This window comes from Schistocerca nitens, chromosome 5 (assembly GCF_023898315.1).
Source record: "Schistocerca nitens isolate TAMUIC-IGC-003100 chromosome 5, iqSchNite1.1, whole genome shotgun sequence".
Taxonomy (NCBI): domain Eukaryota; kingdom Metazoa; phylum Arthropoda; class Insecta; order Orthoptera; family Acrididae; genus Schistocerca; species Schistocerca nitens.
This window is the reverse complement of record NC_064618.1, coordinates 27,171,233-27,192,467: the sequence shown is the minus strand read 5'-3', so window position 1 is coordinate 27,192,467 and position 21,235 is coordinate 27,171,233. Positions and strand designations below refer to the sequence as shown.

At 39.7% G+C, this 21,235-nt stretch overlaps 1 protein-coding gene across 1 annotated transcript in view; it reads right to left on the bottom strand.

Moving 5' to 3' along the window:
• The window catches only part of LOC126260973 (unc-112-related protein-like), a 651,959-nt gene that overhangs the window by 7,093 nt on the left and 623,631 nt on the right, over nucleotides 1-21,235 (bottom strand). The window contains exons 6-9 of the mRNA XM_049958498.1: nucleotides 18,989-19,173; nucleotides 11,180-11,414; nucleotides 10,609-10,821; nucleotides 3,123-3,359 (exon numbers count right to left, since the gene is read on the bottom strand). Coding sequence (XP_049814455.1) covers nucleotides 3,123-3,359; nucleotides 10,609-10,821; nucleotides 11,180-11,414; nucleotides 18,989-19,173 — 870 coding nt within the window. The remainder of the gene's footprint in view (nucleotides 1-3,122; nucleotides 3,360-10,608; nucleotides 10,822-11,179; nucleotides 11,415-18,988; nucleotides 19,174-21,235) is intronic.

Below are 21,235 nucleotides of genomic sequence, written 5' to 3'. Positions count from 1 at the left end.
TATGTTCCTGTAACCCTCCTGGTCTCAACCTCTGTTAGTCATTTTTCTCCCCCATCCAGCCCCTTCCCTGTTGCCATTCCAGCATACACAATGCACCCAGTCTTTTTACTTCTCTCCTTTTGTGCCCCCCCTCCCCCCCACCTACCTTACTCTCCTCTGCCCTCTGTCTAACCTCCCAACTGCACCTAACTGGCCTACCCTCTTTCCACTTCGTTCTTGTGTGCTTCCCAGCAGCACTTCACTGTCCCACAACCCTACCCTGCTATCCCTCCCCCTCCCGACCAAAGCTAACTAACGTAATTTTTATTACAAATGTTCACTGTGTGCACTTTTAGTTATGTGGCACACATCCAATATACAATCCAGTTCTTCTGTGCTTAACAAGCCCAGAGTAACGGGAGCAATAGCTGCTTCAGTACTGTGTCTCTACACTGGCAAATCATCGGGTAGGAGCAGAATGTAGTCATGATCATTTATAAAGACCCAAAGGAAAAGGTCACACAGTGTGAGGTCAGGTGAACATGGAGGCCAGTGGAACAGACCTTTGTCGTATTGACTGTTTACAACCAATCCAACAGTCAGGGACTTTAACACTCAGTCACCCTCGAACAAAGAGATGGCAATGGTATGGGGCTCCATCTTGTTGCCAAGTAAAGTTTTCAGGTTCACCTTCTAATTGGGTAGAGTCATTCTTGCAGCATATCCATATATGTCATCCCTGTTATGGTAGCTTCAGTGAAAAAAATGGTCTTTAAGAACTTGCAAATGCACAAAGTGATACAGGACAGACTTCAGACTATTGAGGAAGTACTTTAGTTTTCATAAGAACTATCTGTAGCTGCAATAGCAATGTGATCTATATGTAGGTGTGATACCAGTGTGATAATCCATTCAGGTCACATAGTACACAATGGTAGCAGATTTGCTCTTTCAGAATATCTCAAGAGACTTTGTGCAGTGCCCTTGTGGAGCATATGGCACAGCCTGAAGCCTGTGAAAACTTGACATGGGCAACCACAAACTGAGTGGTTTTTTTTTTCCTCATGTACTCAATGCTACTCTGTATCAGGGCACCAAACATATTCTTAAAATAGTGTCAATTGGTGTTTGCCTGCTAACACATTTGCATGGACAGCAGCCCATGTGTTTACCACTTGCTGTACCTGCAAATCTCAAGATGCCTTAAAGGAGGAGGAATGTGTTATTGGCAAAATATAAAATAATAAAGCATGTTTTGCACCTAAGATTATTTATCTCTTGAAAACATTTCTCACTGCTTGCTGCATCTCGTCATGAACTGGAAAAAGTTCAACATTGTGTGGAGATAGAAGAGAACCTGGCAGTTAAAATCTACTCATAAACACAAATAAATGGAGTTCCAGAGATGTAGTGAATAGAAATAATTAGAAATCAGTAACTTCACAGGCTTTACAAAGGGGTAACAAAGGTACCTTGAGTACATACATTTCTTTCTGTATCTTCATCATCTTTTATCTTATATGTTCTTATTTTCCTTTTCAGATTTTTTCTACTTTATTCTACACTTATCTCATCTGACATTATTGTGCTCAGCATGTATCTATCAGTCAAAACTCATCTCTGGAGTGATCGTTTCCTTACTTTTATCATTAATTTGGATTTCACATATTCCATCCACAACCCCTTTTTTTCTTCATAGTATCAGTCACCTTCCTTGGGCCTTGACTGCATTTCCTTCTTCTCCCACTACCTTTGTCTTGTTTGGCATTATTTATGACTATTTTTCTGTGAAATTTCAGGAATCAATACTTGCCTTTGGTTCTGCGTATCGATTCAGTTTCTAAATTATACACAAATCATAAAGTACAACTGATCAGATAATACTGCCAAAAATATCATTGCAGGTTTACTAACAGCATACATTGCCTCTCATCATAATATTTAATGTTGCAACAATAAACAGTTATTCATTGACGTATGTGAGTCTCCAGTAAAACACGCCTTAAGTTGGATAGACAGAATTTATGGGATAATAAATACGTACAGAGCAGATGAAAGAGGCCAATTTTTAGACTTCAGTTCCATCTGTTTGAAGGATAATTGAAATACAAGGTTGGAGCAATTGCAGGATTTGTGAGGTTCTTGAAATGAGTCAAAAAATCTTAAACAGTTATTCAGTCTGATGTCCTCATAATTTAGTAGTTTCACTCTTATGATATTAAATATATGTGGATAATACAGTTTTGAAATTAAAGTCTTATATTTCTCATTTAAAGTACTATCAATGCACAGAATAAAATAACATCATGTTTTCTGACTAGTGGTTCCACCCAAACAAAATCCCACTCCCCTCAGCCACAATGAACACCTTTGTGTATCTTATACTGTCCGCAAACTCGACTTCAGTAACCTCACTATTTCCTCTCTAATTTCCAGTTTTGATATGAGTGAACTCCAACACATCCCACCAACCCTACACCTGAATACACTCCCTATTCTCTCCTAACAAAACTGCAATTCACCCAATATTTCTCTCTCAATAGCTTTAATTCTTCCCTGCCCCCCCCCCCCCCCCAAATACATTAATGCTCTTTATATTCTTCTTTTCCTATTCCTTTCTGTTTAATACCATAGCTTGGTACCATCCCGATCCCATTCTCTTATTTCCACTAGTGTGTCAGACATTCCATCCCTACCCCTATCATCATTTTCACATAATCCCCCCTCCCCCCTCTTTGTTTTTAATCACAGCTTACAGTCCTTCAGAACTGGTAGCCCCGGTGCAGGTCCTTCCAATTTCAGTGAAAGTAAAGAGCTTCATTTTAAGGTACTTCCCTTTCCCTATTATCTTTTCCTTCCAAAATCAGAAAAGTAGCCAACATTGTTACTTTTAATGCCATAAATGAAAATAATCGTTTTAATAACTAAAAATCATAGGTAAATGTGTCACCTGTCTATTATAGTAGAAATCTATGTATTTCAAACTATTTCATTGAGGAGTGGGACATTTGTACTGCTGACGACAGCCCCACACCCCGCCTATCCACCACGTTGGAGTGTGAGGGATGAAACAACAATACAGAGGGTAAATGGTATGGTTTCCTTGAAATGCTCACATGTGCAAGTAATTTATTTCTTGTTACCTTCATTGTATTGTATCTCCAAGTTTTGATGTGATCTCCAGTGTTGATCTCCATTCTCATTAACCTGTTGTAAGCAACTCCAAGCAATTCCTCTTTCTTGTGGCCCATAAATTTCACAATAAACAGTGAGATTCCATATTCAGGAAGTGACTGCCAAGCTTTGATGTAATTCATTTTTGCTTCAATGAGTGGCAGATCTTTCACATTGGCATGAGCCTCCAAAATTCTTTGAACAAGCTGCAAAATAATATATTATGAATTTGTTAATGTTAGAATAATTTACTATGGGTCAACACAGTGATTAAATTTATTATCCTCTAGAATAAGCATTTCTAGTTTTCAGAATACAATTAGATGGTATACAGGGCAGGGGATGAACATTTAATAGTTTTGGATGGGCACAACACAAAAGAGAAATGGAGGTAAAATATTTGGTGAACAAGGACTGCAGAAAGTGAAGGATTTCAAATAGTTATAGCAAATAATTTTTCTAAAACCAGAAAGGAAGTTCCTTAATGTCACCCCATTCTCTTACACTTCATACAGTTTACCTTACTCTTTCATTCCTTCAACTCTTGCATCAGCAAAAATAATCAGTTGTAATAAATACTCTTTCTTTTCCATTTTGATGTCAGTGTCTCTTGTAGTGGAATAGAAAATTATGAGAATCTAAAATGTGATCAATTAAGATTCCACAGATGTAATAATAAATTTATTTTGAGTGCACAATTATTACATACAACTACAGGGAATATATGTTTTTCAACAATTTGAGGATCAGGAGTTAGAAAAAGCGTAAAGTAAGTGTCAAATTTGGTACTGATTTTTGTAAAAACTGCATCTTGTAGTTTCAATTAGTAAGACCCCCACCCCCTTCGTGTCAATCCAATTCTTTAAAGGATCAAATTCCCATGTATAAAACAGCTTCAAATGTCTGATTACTTTACAAATGACTTAATGTGTTAAATATTTGAAGTTAAGCATGTAAAACCTTTATGGTTGAACACACAAAACCCTAATTATGTTGGTTATTACAACATCATATCTCCTGAGGTATGTGTTGTAGAATGGTATAATGCTGCAGGTGCATTCAGCGGTATATTTGAATACTGTCTGAGAAATAAGTCACAAATATAGATAGTAAATTTTTTTCCTTTCATTATTTTGTAAGGGGTTTTAGGGAGAAAAAGAAAACTGCCAGAAATAACTAATCATCATTACACAAAAATGCAACAGACAAATGGTATAGTAGTAATGTACTCAGAAAGTTAGACAACAAATACTGTAAGTGAACTCAATAAATACACAGGCACAAAAAAAGCAGCAGTCTATCCTTTCCATAATACTGTTGACATTCCAAGCTAGGTTTTGCAATATTTTGTCATATAACTTATACAGGTGACTGGCCTACTGTGAAACAGGCAGAGAATTGAATTGCAAGAATAAAATACTTCTGTCCCTTGAATCAAAAACAAAATGCTGAAAACTAATAAACTGCTAAACAGAGTTGATTGCCGGTACTTATCTTCAGGGAGTAGTATGTGTAGCAATGTCAGTGTATGCATATAAACATACATACACTATCCTAGCTTTTGGAAGTAATAGTTCCTCCCTTGGGGAACAGAGAGGAATAGACTGGAAACATTTAAAAGGAAGGTTAGGTCACTGACCCTAGGATGAGAGAGACCCATCTGTAGTGAGGATGGAGGTAGGTAAAGGTGAAGGGAGATGCATCAAAGTCAGATGGTGTACTGGTAAGCAGCTTCAGCTTCAGTCCAGGGAAGGTAATGACAGAGTGAGATTTAAAGACAAAGTTGGGGAAAGACAGATTGATAGTGCATTAGAATTAGGACAGAAAAAAAGAACATAACAATATATTTAATTTGATGCCCTTATGAACAATAGATGTAGCCAGTGCTTTTTTTCTGAAAAAAAGTTTGAGGGTACTCCAACACTGGATATAATGCAGTGAAAATTACTTAATACTGAAGCTTGGGATACTACCTGTCTTCTTTTAGCCATGATGACATCAACATGTCAAACTAAAAAATAAAAAAAATAAGTAAATAAAAAATAAATAAAAAAATTAAAAAAATAAATAAATAAAAATGTTATCAGACTCTTCAGTTGACTCCAGCTCAAATGAAGCACGCGATACCGAGAAACACCCAAACATAAAAGATAATGTGGTATCAAACATTTCAGTTTACATCACCTCAAATGAAGCATGCGATTCCCATCAACTCCTGAACAATAAAGGAAAATGGTATCGTACACTTCAATTGACCTATAATACACCTCAGATGAAACAGGTGAGTCCAATCCCCTCCAGTCAATGACATCGCTTTTCCCACCAAAAACCGTACTGGTATCGTTCGTATTGCAATTACCAATACGAAAAAATGAAATAAAAAATTTATGTCCGTGAAATAAATCCTTGGCACTCTTCCAAGTTCTCAACATTGTAAAAAAATTACTTTGTCGACGAAAAAGTTTAGGGGTACACATCCCCCAGCATTACCCCAGAAAAACAGCACTGGATGTAGCTGAGATGGGCTGGCTTGAGTGCCATTTGTAATTGTAGCCACAACAGAGAGGTTATCTGTGGAGATATGAGTCAAACATGTGGTTTCTCAAGAGACAGTAGTTGCAGAAACAATGTCTGGATAACTGACTGATTTGGTCTTGTAACACTAGCCATCATGGCCTTGAAGTACTAATACTGTGAACGGCTGAAAGCCAAGAGAAACAACAGCCATTATATTTTCCTGGGGGCATGCAACTCGCTCCTCTATATGATTAGACAATGATATCCTCTTGGCTAAAATATTCCTGAGGTAATATAGATCCCCATTTAGATCTCTAGCAGGGACTACTCAGAAGGATACTGTCATCAGGAAAAACAAAACTAACACTCTTAAGGATTGGAGTATTGTTCTTTTGATAAGATAATAGAGGTTGGAGAATTTAAAAAAGAGAAATGGATGGGCTGAAGTTAAATATAGTGGGAATTAGTGAAGTGTGGTCGCAGGAACAACAGGACTTCTGGCCATATGAGAACAGGTTTATAAATACAAAATCAAGTAGGGTTAATGCAGAAGTAGATCTACTGATGAATAAGAAAATAGGAACGTGGGTAAGCCACTATGAACTGCATAGTGAACTCATTTTCATAACTAAGATAGGCATGAAGCTAACACCCACCATAATAGTACAAGTTTCTACTGCTAACTAGTTCCACAGATGATGAAGAGATTCAGAAAGTGTGTAATGAGGTAAAGGAAATCATTCAGATAGTTAAGGGAGAGGAAAATTTAATTTTGATGGGAAACTGGAATATGTTGGTAGAAAAAAGATAAGAAGGAAGAACAGTAGGAGAATATGGACTCAGGAAAAGGAATGAAAGAGGAACCTACCCAATAGAATTTTGCACAGGGCATAATTTGAGCATTGCTGACACTTGTATATGTGGGAGAGACCTGAAGACAATGGAAGGTTTCAGATTGATTGTATAATGGTAGGGCAGAGATTTCAAAACCATATTTTAAATGGTAAGACATTGGTTGTGAACTGAAGTAAATACATAAAAAATTGCAAAAGCATAGATAATTAATGAGGTAAGATCTGGATGAGCTGAGTTTCTGGCGAAACATTTAGGCAACATTTGACTGAAACGGAAGAAGGGAACACAGTAGAAGATAAATAGTTAGCATGAGAAATGAAATAGTGAAAGCAGCTGTGGGTCAAATTGGTAAAAACACAAGATCCATGGATAATAAAGATGACATTTCATTGATGAAAGGAGAAGATAAAAAAATCCAAAAACAAAGCAGCCAAATACAGATGTCTATAAAGTGAGATTGGCAGAAAGTGTAAAATGTTTAAGCAGGAATGGGTAGAGGACAAATACTAGCCTTTAAAAGCACGTGTAGCTAAAGGAAAGATAGATACTTCCTGAGGATTAAAGAGGCCTTTAGAGAAAAAAGAAGCAACTGTATGAATATCAAAAGTTCAGATGACAAGACAGTACTAAACAAACAAAAGAAATCTGAAAAGTGGAAGTATTATACAGAGGGACTCTACAAAGGAAATGAACTTGAGGACAATAACAGAAGGGAAGAGGAAGTAGATGAAGATGAGATGGGAGATATGATAATGGGAGAATAATTTGATAGAACACTGAAAGATTCAAGTCAGTCAGCCATGACAAAACCCTTCCATCTGGTCGCCATGATATATGAGACAGGTGAAATACCTTCAGAATTGAAGAATAGTGTAATAATTCCAATTCCAAAGAAAGTATATCCTGGCAGGTGTGGATATTATTGAACTACCAGTTTAATAAATCATAGTTGCAAAATACTGACACAAATTATTTTCAGATGAATGGAAAAACTAGAAGCCAATCTCAAGGAAGATGTGTTTGAGCTTCAGAGAAATAAAGGAACATGGAAAGCAATACTGACCCAGAGACTTGGAAGATAGGCAAGCCTATGTTTACATTTACAGACTCAGAGAAAGATTTAGACAATGTTGACTGTACTACACTCTTTGAAATTCAAAAGGTAGGAGGGCTAAAATACATGGAGTGTAAGGCTATTTACAACTTACACAGAAACCAGACTGCTGTTACAAGGGTCAAACAACATGAAAGGGAAGAAGGAGTGGGACAGAGGCATATTAACAACTACCACTTGATGAGGAGAAATGGCAGTTGTAACCAACATGCCCTTTATCTCGACAAACTTTTGGTTTTTGGGGCTGTGGGCGCTCTGATCCTTTTTCAACACATTTTGGAGTCACTCATGCAACATGTTCCTTGTTATATAAACTACCTAGACAATACTGCAGTCACAGGAACATCTGTAGTACCTTAGGCTTCGGGTTTCACCATGCTGGACGTGGGTCTCGATTGGAAGCTGGATAAATCGCATTCCTCCCAGCCTTCTATTGAACCTTTGGGACATGTCATTGCCAGCTGGGGAATGTAACTAACAAACTGTCATGTTGTGGCTGCTGAGGCCCTCCCTCAACCAACATCATGGAGAAGCTCCAGACATATTTAGGCAGGGTTGCTTAGTACCACAAATTCATTCCAAGACCAGCTATCATGGAATATCCTCTAAATTAGTTGCTCAAAAAGAGCACGTCATTTGTTTCGGCATACCCATGGGGCCAAGCATTTTAGAGTTTAAAGGCAATCATTATTTGGCCCTGCACCTGCTGTGTCAACAGCTTGTTGTGGCTACAGATGTATCTCGGTATGGCCTGGGGCTGTACTGGCTCATTATAATCCTGACTGTTCATAACAGCTGATAGAATTTGCCTCAGATGTGCTCAGTGTTCTGTAGAAAAATTATTCTCAGACTGAGAAGGGGACCATTGCTATCATTTAAGCATTCAAGAAGTTTCATGTATTTCTCATTGGTATCAAGCTTCACCTGGTCACAAATCACAAGCCTTTAGTCTTTCCCTTTTAGCCGAACAGTACGTCTGCTGGACAAGAAGGCACTTGAGACTTCAAAGGTGGGCCTTGTTCCTCAATCATCATCACTACGAGATTCACTTTTGCCTGCCAGCTCAGCATTCCAATGCGGATGCACTCTCATGTCTTCCTACAGGTCCTGACCACAGCTTGAAATGGGAATAAATCCTTTGTTTTTACCTCAATGAAGCAGCTCAGCAGACTGTGGACAAGTTTCCTATTGTGAGCTCCTGCATTGTTCAGTGGTCAGCTCATATCCCATTTTACAGCAGGTGCAGTAGTACCTATGAGTGGGGTGGCCAGAAGAGCGTCCAGCCCAAGGGTTGGATTCTCTCTGCAATTACTTTGTGCTGTGCCACAGACTTACTCTTCTCGCTGGTGTAATGTTGTTGACAATAGAACATGCAGTGCCACAGGTTATCATATCAGCATCTCTCCTAGTGGGACATCCTTTGACTCTCGCACCACGGTCACTGGGGTGCATTGAGAAGGGAGATGCTGGTTTGCTGTCACATCTACTGGCCGCAGATCAATTGTGAAATTGAACATTTAATTTCAGGTCACCCCGAGTGTCCAGGATACTGAGCCACTTGGCAGCAATGTTACTCACTGTGGCTGGCACCTAGACGGCCATGGAAAGCATCCACCTGTGTGGGCCCTTTTTTGGACGCTCATCGATTGAATGTCACCGATGCCTACTCCCAGTTTCCGTACATCTTAAACTCTCATTCCATGACGGCAGAGTCATCGGCGAAGGCCCTCACACACTCACACATCCCAGTGACGGGCAACAGCCTGCTGTTTACCTCACAAATCTATCAAGATTTTTGTTAGCGGCACAGAATCCGTGACATCAGAATGCCACGTGCCGGCCACTGTCAAATGTGGCGACAGAATGTCATGTACACATGTTCAAAATGCAGATGAGGAAACACATCAGAGATGCCCCAATGGAAGATGCACTGACATGTTTTCTTTGTTCTTGAAGGCCCACTCCTATTGGTGAAAAGAAAAGCTGCACAACCACCAGGTGCACACAGTGCTGCACTTCCTGTTGCCTAACCCCCCCCCCCCTCCACACGCACAAACACACACACACACACACACACACACACACACACACCAGGCACCCGCGTAGCTACACTATGTGGTGGGTCCCCTGCCTGGGCTTGCACTTTTGGTTGCTTCACAAGCAGTAGTCCACAGCCAATGGGGTGGGTGAGTCTTTGTGCTGCAGACAGAGGATGAGCTGTTAGTCTGTCAATGCAACCAATTACATTAACAGCTGTGTGACTGGTCTCCACACACATCCAGAGCCTACCTGTTCCTGGAGTCTGTTTTCCGTATTCTCCACCATCTCTGGGGGACCCTTCCCTATTTTTGGCCTCACATCCTCCTTGCCCTCACGCACCTCACTCTTCGAGTGGGGGACGACTGTGGCAACCCTGTACTACTACTCGTATCACACCAGCACCTCGTGGCCACTACTGTAACAGGATGTGGTGTGCTGGCTCGAACTGTCACAATGCAACTTGCCTGTGCCAGTGCCCAGCGGTGCAGGTACAGGCGCCAGATGGTGGCACGATTGACCATCGGAGACAGTACTGCTTCGAGGCGGTGTGCACAGCAGACGTGCAGCACCACCTCGAGAGACTGACGGGCAATTTAGCTGATACAATCCCGGGGCGAAGGGCATTCAGTCTCATTCTGTTACTGTGTGTTCTCAGTTAACTTGACTCTGCTCTAAGGCTCTCTACGCTGTATCGGATTCAGCTTGTCATTGTGCTTGGACCGTGTGTAGAAATTCTGGACCGTTTTCTCATTAAAATGATTTACCCTCGGGACACGTACTTATTTGTGTGTGTAGTTACTTCATTTATTCAGGTAATGTTAAAATATAAGCTTAGCTTAAAATATCAGAAAATAAATGTTACAGAAAAGATGGACCATTATCTGCTTTCATGCTCAAACAGTATAGTTAACAGATATCAATTATATTACCTTTCCTTTAAGCTTGCGAGAAAATCGTGGTGCGACATAGTCTTCTGGTACAATATCCAGTGAAGATGGGTTTATTGCAGGTGCAGGTGCAGGATGCTGCATCTGTAGGAAAGCCTCTATGGATTTAACTTCTGCCTCATATGAACTGTCAGCAAGTGAACGCCCTTTGGAAGCTAGTCTACATGCTGCCATCCATCTTGCATACTGGTCTTCCTATTATATTAAATATCTATTAAAATATGTGTTAAATATGGAGAATTATTTTATGTATAGATTGAGTACCTGATAATTCAATTTCAAACATGCAAGTTGCATTAATTTTGCTATAATAAATTTGAACATATACAATAAAATTAATTTTGTTCCTAAAAATATTCAAGAGATGTAAAGGAAATATCTTATATTGAAATGTATTAGTACATCTCCTGAATCTATTTAAAACCTTTACGTACAACTATCTGTCAGTGATTATGTCAGGTCACTCGTTAAAGATAAAAATATTGTGCCCTCTATAGTCTATCAACAAATTTGTTTAAATTATCCCAAGACTGTACAGTACAAAATCACTTACAGAATCACATCTAATCCACATTTCTGTCATTCCTTCTGCACTTGGTACTTCCAGTTTTATTCCATATTTTCCTTGGGCAATATTAACTTCAGGAGTTACTTCGCAGCCCCTTAGATTAATTTTTTGTATTGGCTGTCCTGTGTGTGCATCTTCATGACTTTTGTAGTATGCTAGATGTAGATCTCGACATGTAAACCAATACTTCTTAAATGCCTTTAGTGTAAAACGTTTTGGTCTGAAAGAAGCATTAATTTTAAAAAATAGCACATTTCAGTATACAAAACAGTAAAATTTTCCTACAAACTAACTTTAGACTCATTTGTCCATTGGTTGGTTGGTTGTGTTGGGGAAGGAGACCAGACAGCGAGGTCATCGGTCTCATCAGAGTAGGGAAGGACGGGGAAGGAAGTCGGCCGTGCCCTTTGAAAGGAACCATCCCGGCATTTGCCTGGAGCGATTTAGGGAAATCACGGAAAACCTAAATCAGGATGGCCGGACGCGGGATTGAACCGTCGTCCTCCCGAATGCGAGTCCAGTGTCTAACCACTACGCTACCTCGCTCGGTATTTGTCCATTCATCAATGTTCCACAGACCCCATAATAAAGAACTATCTTCAGCTATGTCTTAGTGTATAGAAGCAGCTATTACAAAATTCAACAACAATTAAGTATCGTTAAATTGCCAAGAAAAGAACATAAAAATTTTTTGTTTATCTCTTACTGCTAGGTAACAGGATGCACTGGTACTGTCATATAATGCTATTTATTTATATGCTGTAAAATGTAGACCTGTCTACAGTGAAAACTGTTACTTGTCACCCAGCCATTAATCTTTAATTCTGATTATCTGTAAGGGTGGTTAATTAGATATTTTTTAACATTTTTGTCAATTTGTAGAGGTTTTCCAGTTTATTTCTTGTAGCCAAAGGGAGTTTTTGTAGTAGAATACAGAAACCAACTCTGAAAAGTCTAAATGGAAATTATTTTTGAGCCTGTGGCTGTGGCTGTGCCAATTACAGTTCATCTGAAATGATTTAGCAATAAAAATTGTACAGGTGTAAACATACTTGGAAATGAGTGTAAGAATGCCAGGGTCTTCAAAGATACATTCCTATTGTGACTCTTCACGCTTTCCCGGTGGATATGTAGTAAATAGTCTTCACAGGTTTGCCGCTGGATCAGTTTGTGCAAACTCTACAATATTTCCTCAGAGCAACTGTCCGACATCATCAGGTGATTCAACTTTGCTGGTAGCTAGGTACGACTGATGGTATCTGCACATCGACACCCTGTTTCTAGAAGATGCACTCAAAGAATGTGCAACTGCAGAAATTGTGCATGCACAATAACTTGCAAATAGATGGTGCCATATTCAGACTCCGAAAACTGCAGAGGGGCTCTCCTGCAGATGCGCTGTATGCTGCATAGCCAACAGTGCAGCCAGATGTTACTCACCAATGGCCGTATTAGATCAATGTTATGACGGGACTGTTATTGAAGAATCTTGATTTTCGTGTTGTGATTTAATAGCAGCCGATGCACGGTTCCAAGCTGTGCTCAGTTGAAATCCCACATCCTTGTTGATGAGATTATTGGCTGTATGGATTGCTTCCTTAATGATACAATCCCAGAAAGATGGTTCCAGGGATAAAACTTCTGTCTTTCCATAAATCATCCGATGTCCTGTATTCAGACAGTGTTCCACAATTGCTGATTTTTGTGGTTGACAAAGGCATGTATGACGCTGATGTTCATTATAGCATTCTTGTACTATGCGGCATGTCTGGCCTATATACGCTGCCCCACATTAACAATAAATCTTTTACATGCCACATTTCCTCAACCCAAGGTCATCCTTAACCGAACCCAACAGGGTTGTGTTTTGCAGATGGCTGAAAAACACTTTTAATTCCATATCTTCTGAGGACTCTTCCAATTCTTGATGCCAGAGCACCAAAATATGGCAAAAGACCAAAGTGGTGGGTGTCTTCATATCTTCATTCCTTTCCATAGATTGAACTTGCCTGGGCCTGAAAGCATTACGTATCTGTCTCTCAGAATAACGGTTTTGTCGGAACTGTAGTGGACTGACAAGGCAGCCAGTCCACAGAGACGGGTAGCCGAAAGGGCACACGTACACACACGCCGACTGGCGCGAAGTCTGGAACAGGATACGTGATGAATGTGATAAAGAAAAGAACGTAGCTACTAGAACACTTAACTTTTATATCGTCCTTTGGTATACAGCATTCTTGATGATACAAGTGAGACTATCTTGAGATACATGCAATGGTACAAATGGCGCCTTGCTAGGTCGTAGCCATTAACTTAGCTGAAGGCTATTCTAACTGTCTCTCGGCAAATGAGAGAAAGGCTTCATCAGTGTAGTCGCTAGCAATGTCGTCGTACAACTGGGGCGAGTGCTAGTACGTCTCTCGAGACCTGCCTTGTGGTGGCGCTCGGTCTGCGATCCTGACAGTGGCGACACGCGGGTCCGACATGTACTAATGGACTGCGGCCGATTTAAGCTACCACCTAGCAAGTGTGGTGTCTGGCGATGACACCACAGGAACACTGTCTTCAAATGTTGTATTTCACTTGACAGGCTTTCAGGATCAGATACCACATGTGCTCTATGAACTAATGTATGTAATGCACTACCGCATTGTGCAGGATGATGGCAGCTTGTGGCCTGAAGATATAGATCTGTATGCGTTGGCTTGCGATAGACGCTGTGTCCCAAGGTTCCATCTGCTTTCCTTCATACCAAAACACCAAGGAAAGGTAAAGTACTGTCTTTTTCCACTTCCATTGTGAAGTTTATATTCGGATGGAGCAAATTCAAATGCTGAAGGAACATAGGTAGAGTATCAAGTTCATGTGGCCACACCACAAATGTATCTAACAAATACCGCAGAAAACAAGAGGGTTTCAGAGTGGCTGTCCATAGTGCTTTTTCTTCAAAGGCCTCCATAAAATAATTGGCCACCACAGTAGACAGAGGGCTTCCCATGGCGACACCGTCCACTTGTTCAAAATATTGATCATGAAATAAGAAGTATGTTGAAGTAAGCATATGTTTAAATAATGCTACTATGTCCTCCTCAAACTTGTTGCTAATGAGCTCCAAACAGTCCTGCAAGGGCACCTTTGTAAGTCAAGACACAATGTCAAAAGTTACTAAGAGATCTGAGGATTGCAATCTAAGAGTTTTCAGGCAACCTATGAAATCTTCAGAGTTTCGAATGTGATGTTTGCACTTGCCTACGAGAGATCCCAAAAGTGATGTCAGGTATTTGGCAACAAAATAAGTAGGTCCTCCTACGTTATTTACAATGGGACAGAGAGGCACCCCATTCTTATGGATCTTGGGTATGCCGTAGAATCTAGGAGGAACTGCAGCCTGTTGATGCAAACCCTTGGCGACTTTCGCTGGAATCGAGCTCTTCCTGATGAGTTCCAGTCTTTCTCTGGATCCTACCCTTCAGTTCATTTTTTAATTTACTGTATGCAGGATCATCGAGTGGTTTGTATATCTTGCTGTTATATTCTGTGTGTGAGAGAAGCACAGTGGCATTTCCTTTGTCAGCAGGTAAGATGATGATGTCTTGGTCTTCTCTCAATTCTCATAGAACATTTCTTTCAGCTGAGGTGATGTTAAAGTTGAACCTCTTAGATGAATTTGAGTCAAGATGTAGCATGTGTCATGGCTAATCTCTTTTGCAGCATCCTCAGGAAGTTTCGAAACAGCCTGCTCTATTCCATTAATCACATCTCGAATAGAAATTGTCCCTGGTGTCGGTGCAAAATTCAGACCCTTCTGTAGCACCGAAACTGGAGCATTGTCGAAAGTCTTCTCTGTAAGATTAAACATGGTATGTCTTCTTGGCACGTCTTCTTGCATTCGGGCTTCGAGTCGATTGTATTTAGTCATTTGAAGAACCTTAACTTGTCGTTCAGTCCAGTCAGCCAGTGCCCAAGTGACACTGACTACACAGTTCCATGATACCGCTGAAAGGTTTGCTGGGATCTTCAAATGGAGTCATAGTAATTGTCTGGACACCAAGCACAATTTTTGACGTGTATAAAACCGATGGAACCTCGGGACACAGTCTCTACCGCAAGGCAACGCATACAGATCTATATGTTCAGACCACAAGCTGCCATCATCCTGCACAATGCGCTAGTGCATTACATACATTAGTTCTTAGAGGACATGTGGTATCTAATCCTGAAAGCCTGTCAAGTGAAATACAACATTTGAAGACAGTGTTCCGACAAAACCGTTATTCTGAGAGACAGATACGTAATGCATTCAGGCCCAGGCAAGTTCAATCTATGGAGAAGAATGAAGATACGTAGACACCCACCACTTTGGCCTTTTTGCCATATTTTGGGTCTCTGTCATCAAGAATTGGAAGAGTCCTCAGAAGATATGGAATTAAAAGTGTTTTGCAACCATCTGCAAAACACAACCCTGTTGGGTTCGGTTAAGGATGACCTTTGGCTGAGGAAATGTGGCATGTAAAAGATTTCTTGTTAATGTGGGGCCATTAAAGAAGCAATACATATTCGTACAGCCAATAATCTCATCAACAAGGATGCGGGATTTCAACTGAGCACAGCCTGGAACCCCGCATTGGACGCTATTAAATCACGACACGAAAATCAAGATTCTTCGATAACAGTCCCATCATAGCTATGGTCTAGTGCGGCTGTTGGTGAATAATGTCTGGCTGCACTGTTGGCAATGCAGCGTACAGCGCACGTGCAAGAGAGCCTCTCTGTGATTTTCGGAGTTTGAATATGGCACCATATAGCTGCAAATTATCACGTGTGCGCGATTTCCATGCCTGCACATTCTTGGCATGTGTGTTCTAGAAATGGGGTGTCGACCTGCAAATACCATCAGTCATACATAACCACAAGCAAGTTTTAACCACTTGAAGATGTCGGACAGTTGCTCCAACGAAATGTTGTGGAAATTGCACAACGTGATTTGGCGGCAAACCCCTGAAGACTATTTATGTACATTCCTATTATTCACTTTCGCCCATAAACTTAAGGCACAGTGGTGTTGGAACAAGGAACTCTGTTGGAACACCGGGATATGCTGTCAGCTCACATTCTTCGACATGGTGGCAGATGGATTGTTTGGAGCTGCATAGTTGCAGTTTGGTATTAGAAGTTCTCCCCACTTCTACAGGTTTTCTGCATATATACTGTGTCCTGTGTAAATCCTGTTTAAACATTTCCATATATGACTAGGCAGTTCAAAACCACTGGTGATTTCTGAAGTCTGATGGTGCTATTAGCTCACACAGATAATAGAGGGCATTTTCATTCCGCAATTCCAACCATTTGTTTTTGAGATTGAAGCTGTCTTCAGTGAGCTCTTGAGCAAGGTGGAAGGGCAGTTCAGGGTTTATCATGATTTTCTTACATTCCTTTATGAGAACTTTCTGTCTGTGCAGAAGGGATGAAACTGTAGGGGTGACAAGGAACACCTATGGCACTGAACACTCAGAACCGCACAAAACCATAAAAAATAGTTTTCTGCATCATTTTCATGCAAAATGCTTCATTCCACCACAAGTTACATTTTAATAGAGAGAAATAAGGTAACAAGATATCAATATCATAGGCGGGATGATGTCAGTGTATCATTATATTTTCAATCAACAATGCCAAAAACCGTTTGCTTAAAGTAATTATAATAGTTCAAAATACACATATCCTACTTGCCTAATAGTGTTTATTTCAGTTCTTATAGTGCAGATGTGGGATTTCAGTGAAGTAGGTAAAATGAAGTGGAAGAGAACAATGTGCACACCTCACAAAAGTTACATTTTTACATTCAAAATCATTTTCGCATTCAAGAAGTCTAACATCAAAAGCCACATAAATAACATTTTCAAATGATGATATGGGTATGTCAATATCATAACCCGCTTTTTTCCAAGCATACTGCAACATATACATAGGCATTGTAAGTTACAGAGTAAAGTTTGATGATGAAATAATGATCATGTATCTTCACTTGTGGTTTGGCACATTTTAGTCTTACACAATCAGCAATCCAACAATGGAAAATCCAGGTTGCAATAATGACAGTATTATTAAAAGGATAGATTGTGACTCACTATATAGCAGAGATGCTGAGTCCCAGATAGGCGCAACAAAAAGACTGTCAAACAAGTAAGCTTTTGGCCAAAAAGGCCTTCATCGGAATGATACAAAACAAACAAACACACACACACACACACGACCACAGTTTCTGTCTGAGCCTCTGATTCAGACCCTCAACTCAGCTCTGTACCAGGAGTCCACATTCAGTCCTGTCGACTGCTGCAAATGGTGAGCTCTGCTTTCATCTCGCAAGTGGCAGCCTTCATCACGTCTGATAGCCATTCAAAACCTGCAGTTGGCTACACCTTGTGCTCTTCATGGAATCCTGAAAATCCCACTACATGTCTGGAATGACTCCACCCAGTATGCACACATAGTGCACATTGACTTTCTTCCCCTAAGAGCCCCATAATGGGCCTACCACTGGAGCTCCCAATTACTAATAATTCCACCCTCAGTAACTGCCCACATCTTGCAGGCTAAGAGGTTTCCTCTGAAACAGGACATGCAACTGCATCTGGTCAAAGGGCAGTGTCAGTCATAGACAGCACCTGTTTGTCAGACTAACCAAGGAGGCTTTACTTTCAGTCCCCTAGGAAGTCTTTCGCCACCTGCTACACCCCAAGGTGGCTTCCCACTCAACCACAGGTGAGAGGTCAGTCTCAATACAAGCAGTAACTGGGCTGATTACTGGTGTGGACCAGTCAGAAGACTTGTGGGTCCTGCTGGATGTACAATGGAACCCCACAGCTGGCCCACAGCAGTGATGCCATCCACTGCAGTCTCAAGCTGTTTAACTGAAGTCATCACAGGGTAGAGCTGAGAGCAAAGTGTCACCAACTTGGCTTGCAACCGCGCACAGCAGTCACAATCCCTATCCATACTAAAGACCGTGGAAAACTACACTACACAGACGGACAAATGACTATTGACAGGCACTGTGGAACTCTACTGTAGACACAAGAACTGTGCCTAATAAATTAGATTAACATGCAGAGATTCAAAAACTAAACTATCAAAGCACACAGGTGATATTAAATAATTTGCTCCTCGATAGGAACTTGAGATATATCACAAAATCAGTTTACTTTCTGACACAAGTGAAAACACAATTACTATGTGTAGTAAATATTAAATTACCACACAGAGATCCAAAAACTAAACTACCAAATCACATAGATGAAACTATATAATTTGCTCCTGGTAAAGAACTCATATAGAGTCACAAAATCGATTACTTCCCTTTTGCTGCTCTGTCTTAGCCAGGGGCAATGTTTATCAAAGAGGATACAGTACTAGCAAACAATATTGAAAAATATATTACTCACACTGAGGTGCAGATGCAAAGTAAATGTTGCCTTTGATAGTGTAAAGGTAACGTAAGTCAAAACATTAAATTTTAACAGTTACTGAATGTTATGGAAACAAACCATGACATCATTAACACGAACATAAAAATATTGTGTGTGTGTGTGTGCGTGTGTGTGCGTGTGTGTGCGCGTGTGTGGGCGGGTGGGTGTGTGTGTTTGCATGCATGAGCGTGTATTGTGATGATGAGGTGGAAGAAGTGGTCAACGTCATATCCAAGCTCTACAACTTAAAGACAACTGACAGTACAGAAGAGCTATTTGTAGTTGCTTTTACAATGGACACAAAATGTATCTTGATATCTATACATACTTTAGAAACCGAAGATAGTCATTTAGCTCTGGCACTTGAGTGATGTCATCATGAGTGTTGTTGATATATGTGCCCTCAAGTGTCACTTGGAGATCTGTGAGGGCTGCATCAATATCATCCTCTATTACATTGTTGCTGTTATCCATTGCTGGCTGTGGCACACTGGACTGAAGTGTCACTTGCACCTTCAGAATAAACATAGCTGTGAGTACATTTAAACAATGACTAAACAAACATTTTACAAGAATAATATAAGATCATTCATTCATTAGGTTGTAACAATAAGAGTCTTAAGTTATTGAATCTGTAAAAACATAATTTTAATTTTATAAAGCATGAGGTGTGGTTCTAATTTGGAAGAGCTTTACTTAACTTTGTCCCTATTTAAGCTGGTCTACTGTGACTTGCCCCCTTTCGATGTCGAATCTGAATTATGTTACTAAACGTCCCTTTTTTAAAGTACAACAAAGAATTGCCAGTAGTAAGAAATTTTGTTTAGTGCCCCCAAAAAGCTCCTGGAACCAGGTGATGATCAATATTTATTAGACTTGCAATGAATATTCATCCATTATTTGGTATTCAGCTACTTTTATCTTATTCATCCAAATACCGAATATCTAGGTAGTATTGGCCAAATACTGAATACTTAAGTAGTCAAACAAATTGGTAAAATGAAAATATTGATTTATTTTATAACAGTAATATATTTTTCTTGTAATCACTAAAGTAGTCATAGCTACATAAGCGGCTTCCCTATTATAAAAATTTACAAAAACCTCATTTCAAATAAAATAAATTTGTGTATTCTGCAGGCACATATTTTTAAATAATAAATATTTATGCACTTTAATTCTTGTAATTAAAATTTAGAAGTGGAAGATTATGGTGCAAAAAAACCATTTCTTCTGCAATTTCAGGCACCAGTTTTAGTTTTAGTCCTTTTCTTCTTGTAGATATCCCCAGCTTCAGAGAAAAAATGCTCTGAATAAACACTTCGTGGCACCACCAAATATTTTGCTCCAAGATGTACCAAATGCGGAAATTTCTCTTGTCTTGCTTGCCACCATTTGTATGGACTGTCATGATGTGATATGTTCTTAATACTTGAATAAAGGTCTATTTCAGTTGCAACTGCATTTTTTTTCTTTAGATGTCCTGGTATGAGCTGTGTTTTCTTCTGCAACTACCTCTATGAAGCAGTCCATAATCATCTGGCTTGGACTCTGCTCTTTGGTTCTCAGCCTCTTGACATGAATAGGGGATGAATTTGCATTATCATCGCTGCTTGTTTCACAGTTCGTGCTTAGGCTATCGATCAAAATATACTGTCTTACTTTTTCTCTTTTCAGTTGACTGGTGAAAACATTCATTTTAATGTGTGGGTCTAATAATTTTTACTTGTTGTGATGTCTTCAAATCATTCTTGCAATGCTCATTGTGTGACATGCCTCACCTGGGTTAATTTGGATTTTAGCTCTGATGAGCTCATTTTATCATAATATTGCATTAATGTAACAACATATGGAATGATTTCAGAAATGCAATCATATTTGGAACTTGTAATTTTTGTTATTTCCTCATATGATTGTAATAATTTTAAAAGTTTCTCTAAAAGCTCCCATTGTGCAGCAGTCAGATTTTCAATATCACAGCCCATGAGATAGAGTGAAATGTCCCATTTGTGTTCCATTAGCCTTGTAAGCTTATAATACATGGAATTTCACCACATACTGCATCTTGCACCAATTCATTGTGAGAGAATCCAGATCTCTTTGGACAGAATGCACTTTTTCTTGTACCATGCCAGAATGATTCAAATGAGTTATGATCTTCCTACCTGTTGCTATAATTTGAGTCACATTTGACTGTGCCTTCAGACAGTCATTAACAATTAACTGAAGGGTATGAATGAAACAATGCACTAAGGTCAACTCTTCATTACTAACAGCTTTTACTATGTTTCGTTCATTATCATGAATAATGGCATGAATTTTTCCCAGCTGAATGTCCCATAAACTGGAAATTGCCTATAAACTAATTGCTATGTTTTCCACTGTGTGTTGTCCTTCAAAATGTTTGATGTTCAATGCTACATGTTTGACATTGAATTCACAATTAATGAAATGGCCAGTAAAACTTAAAAAACTGTTTTGATTATGCAAGCACATCCACATGTTGCATGTCACAGAAATATAACCTGTCTCTGAAAGTAATCCTTTATTGTCTCAACCACCTTGTGATATATTT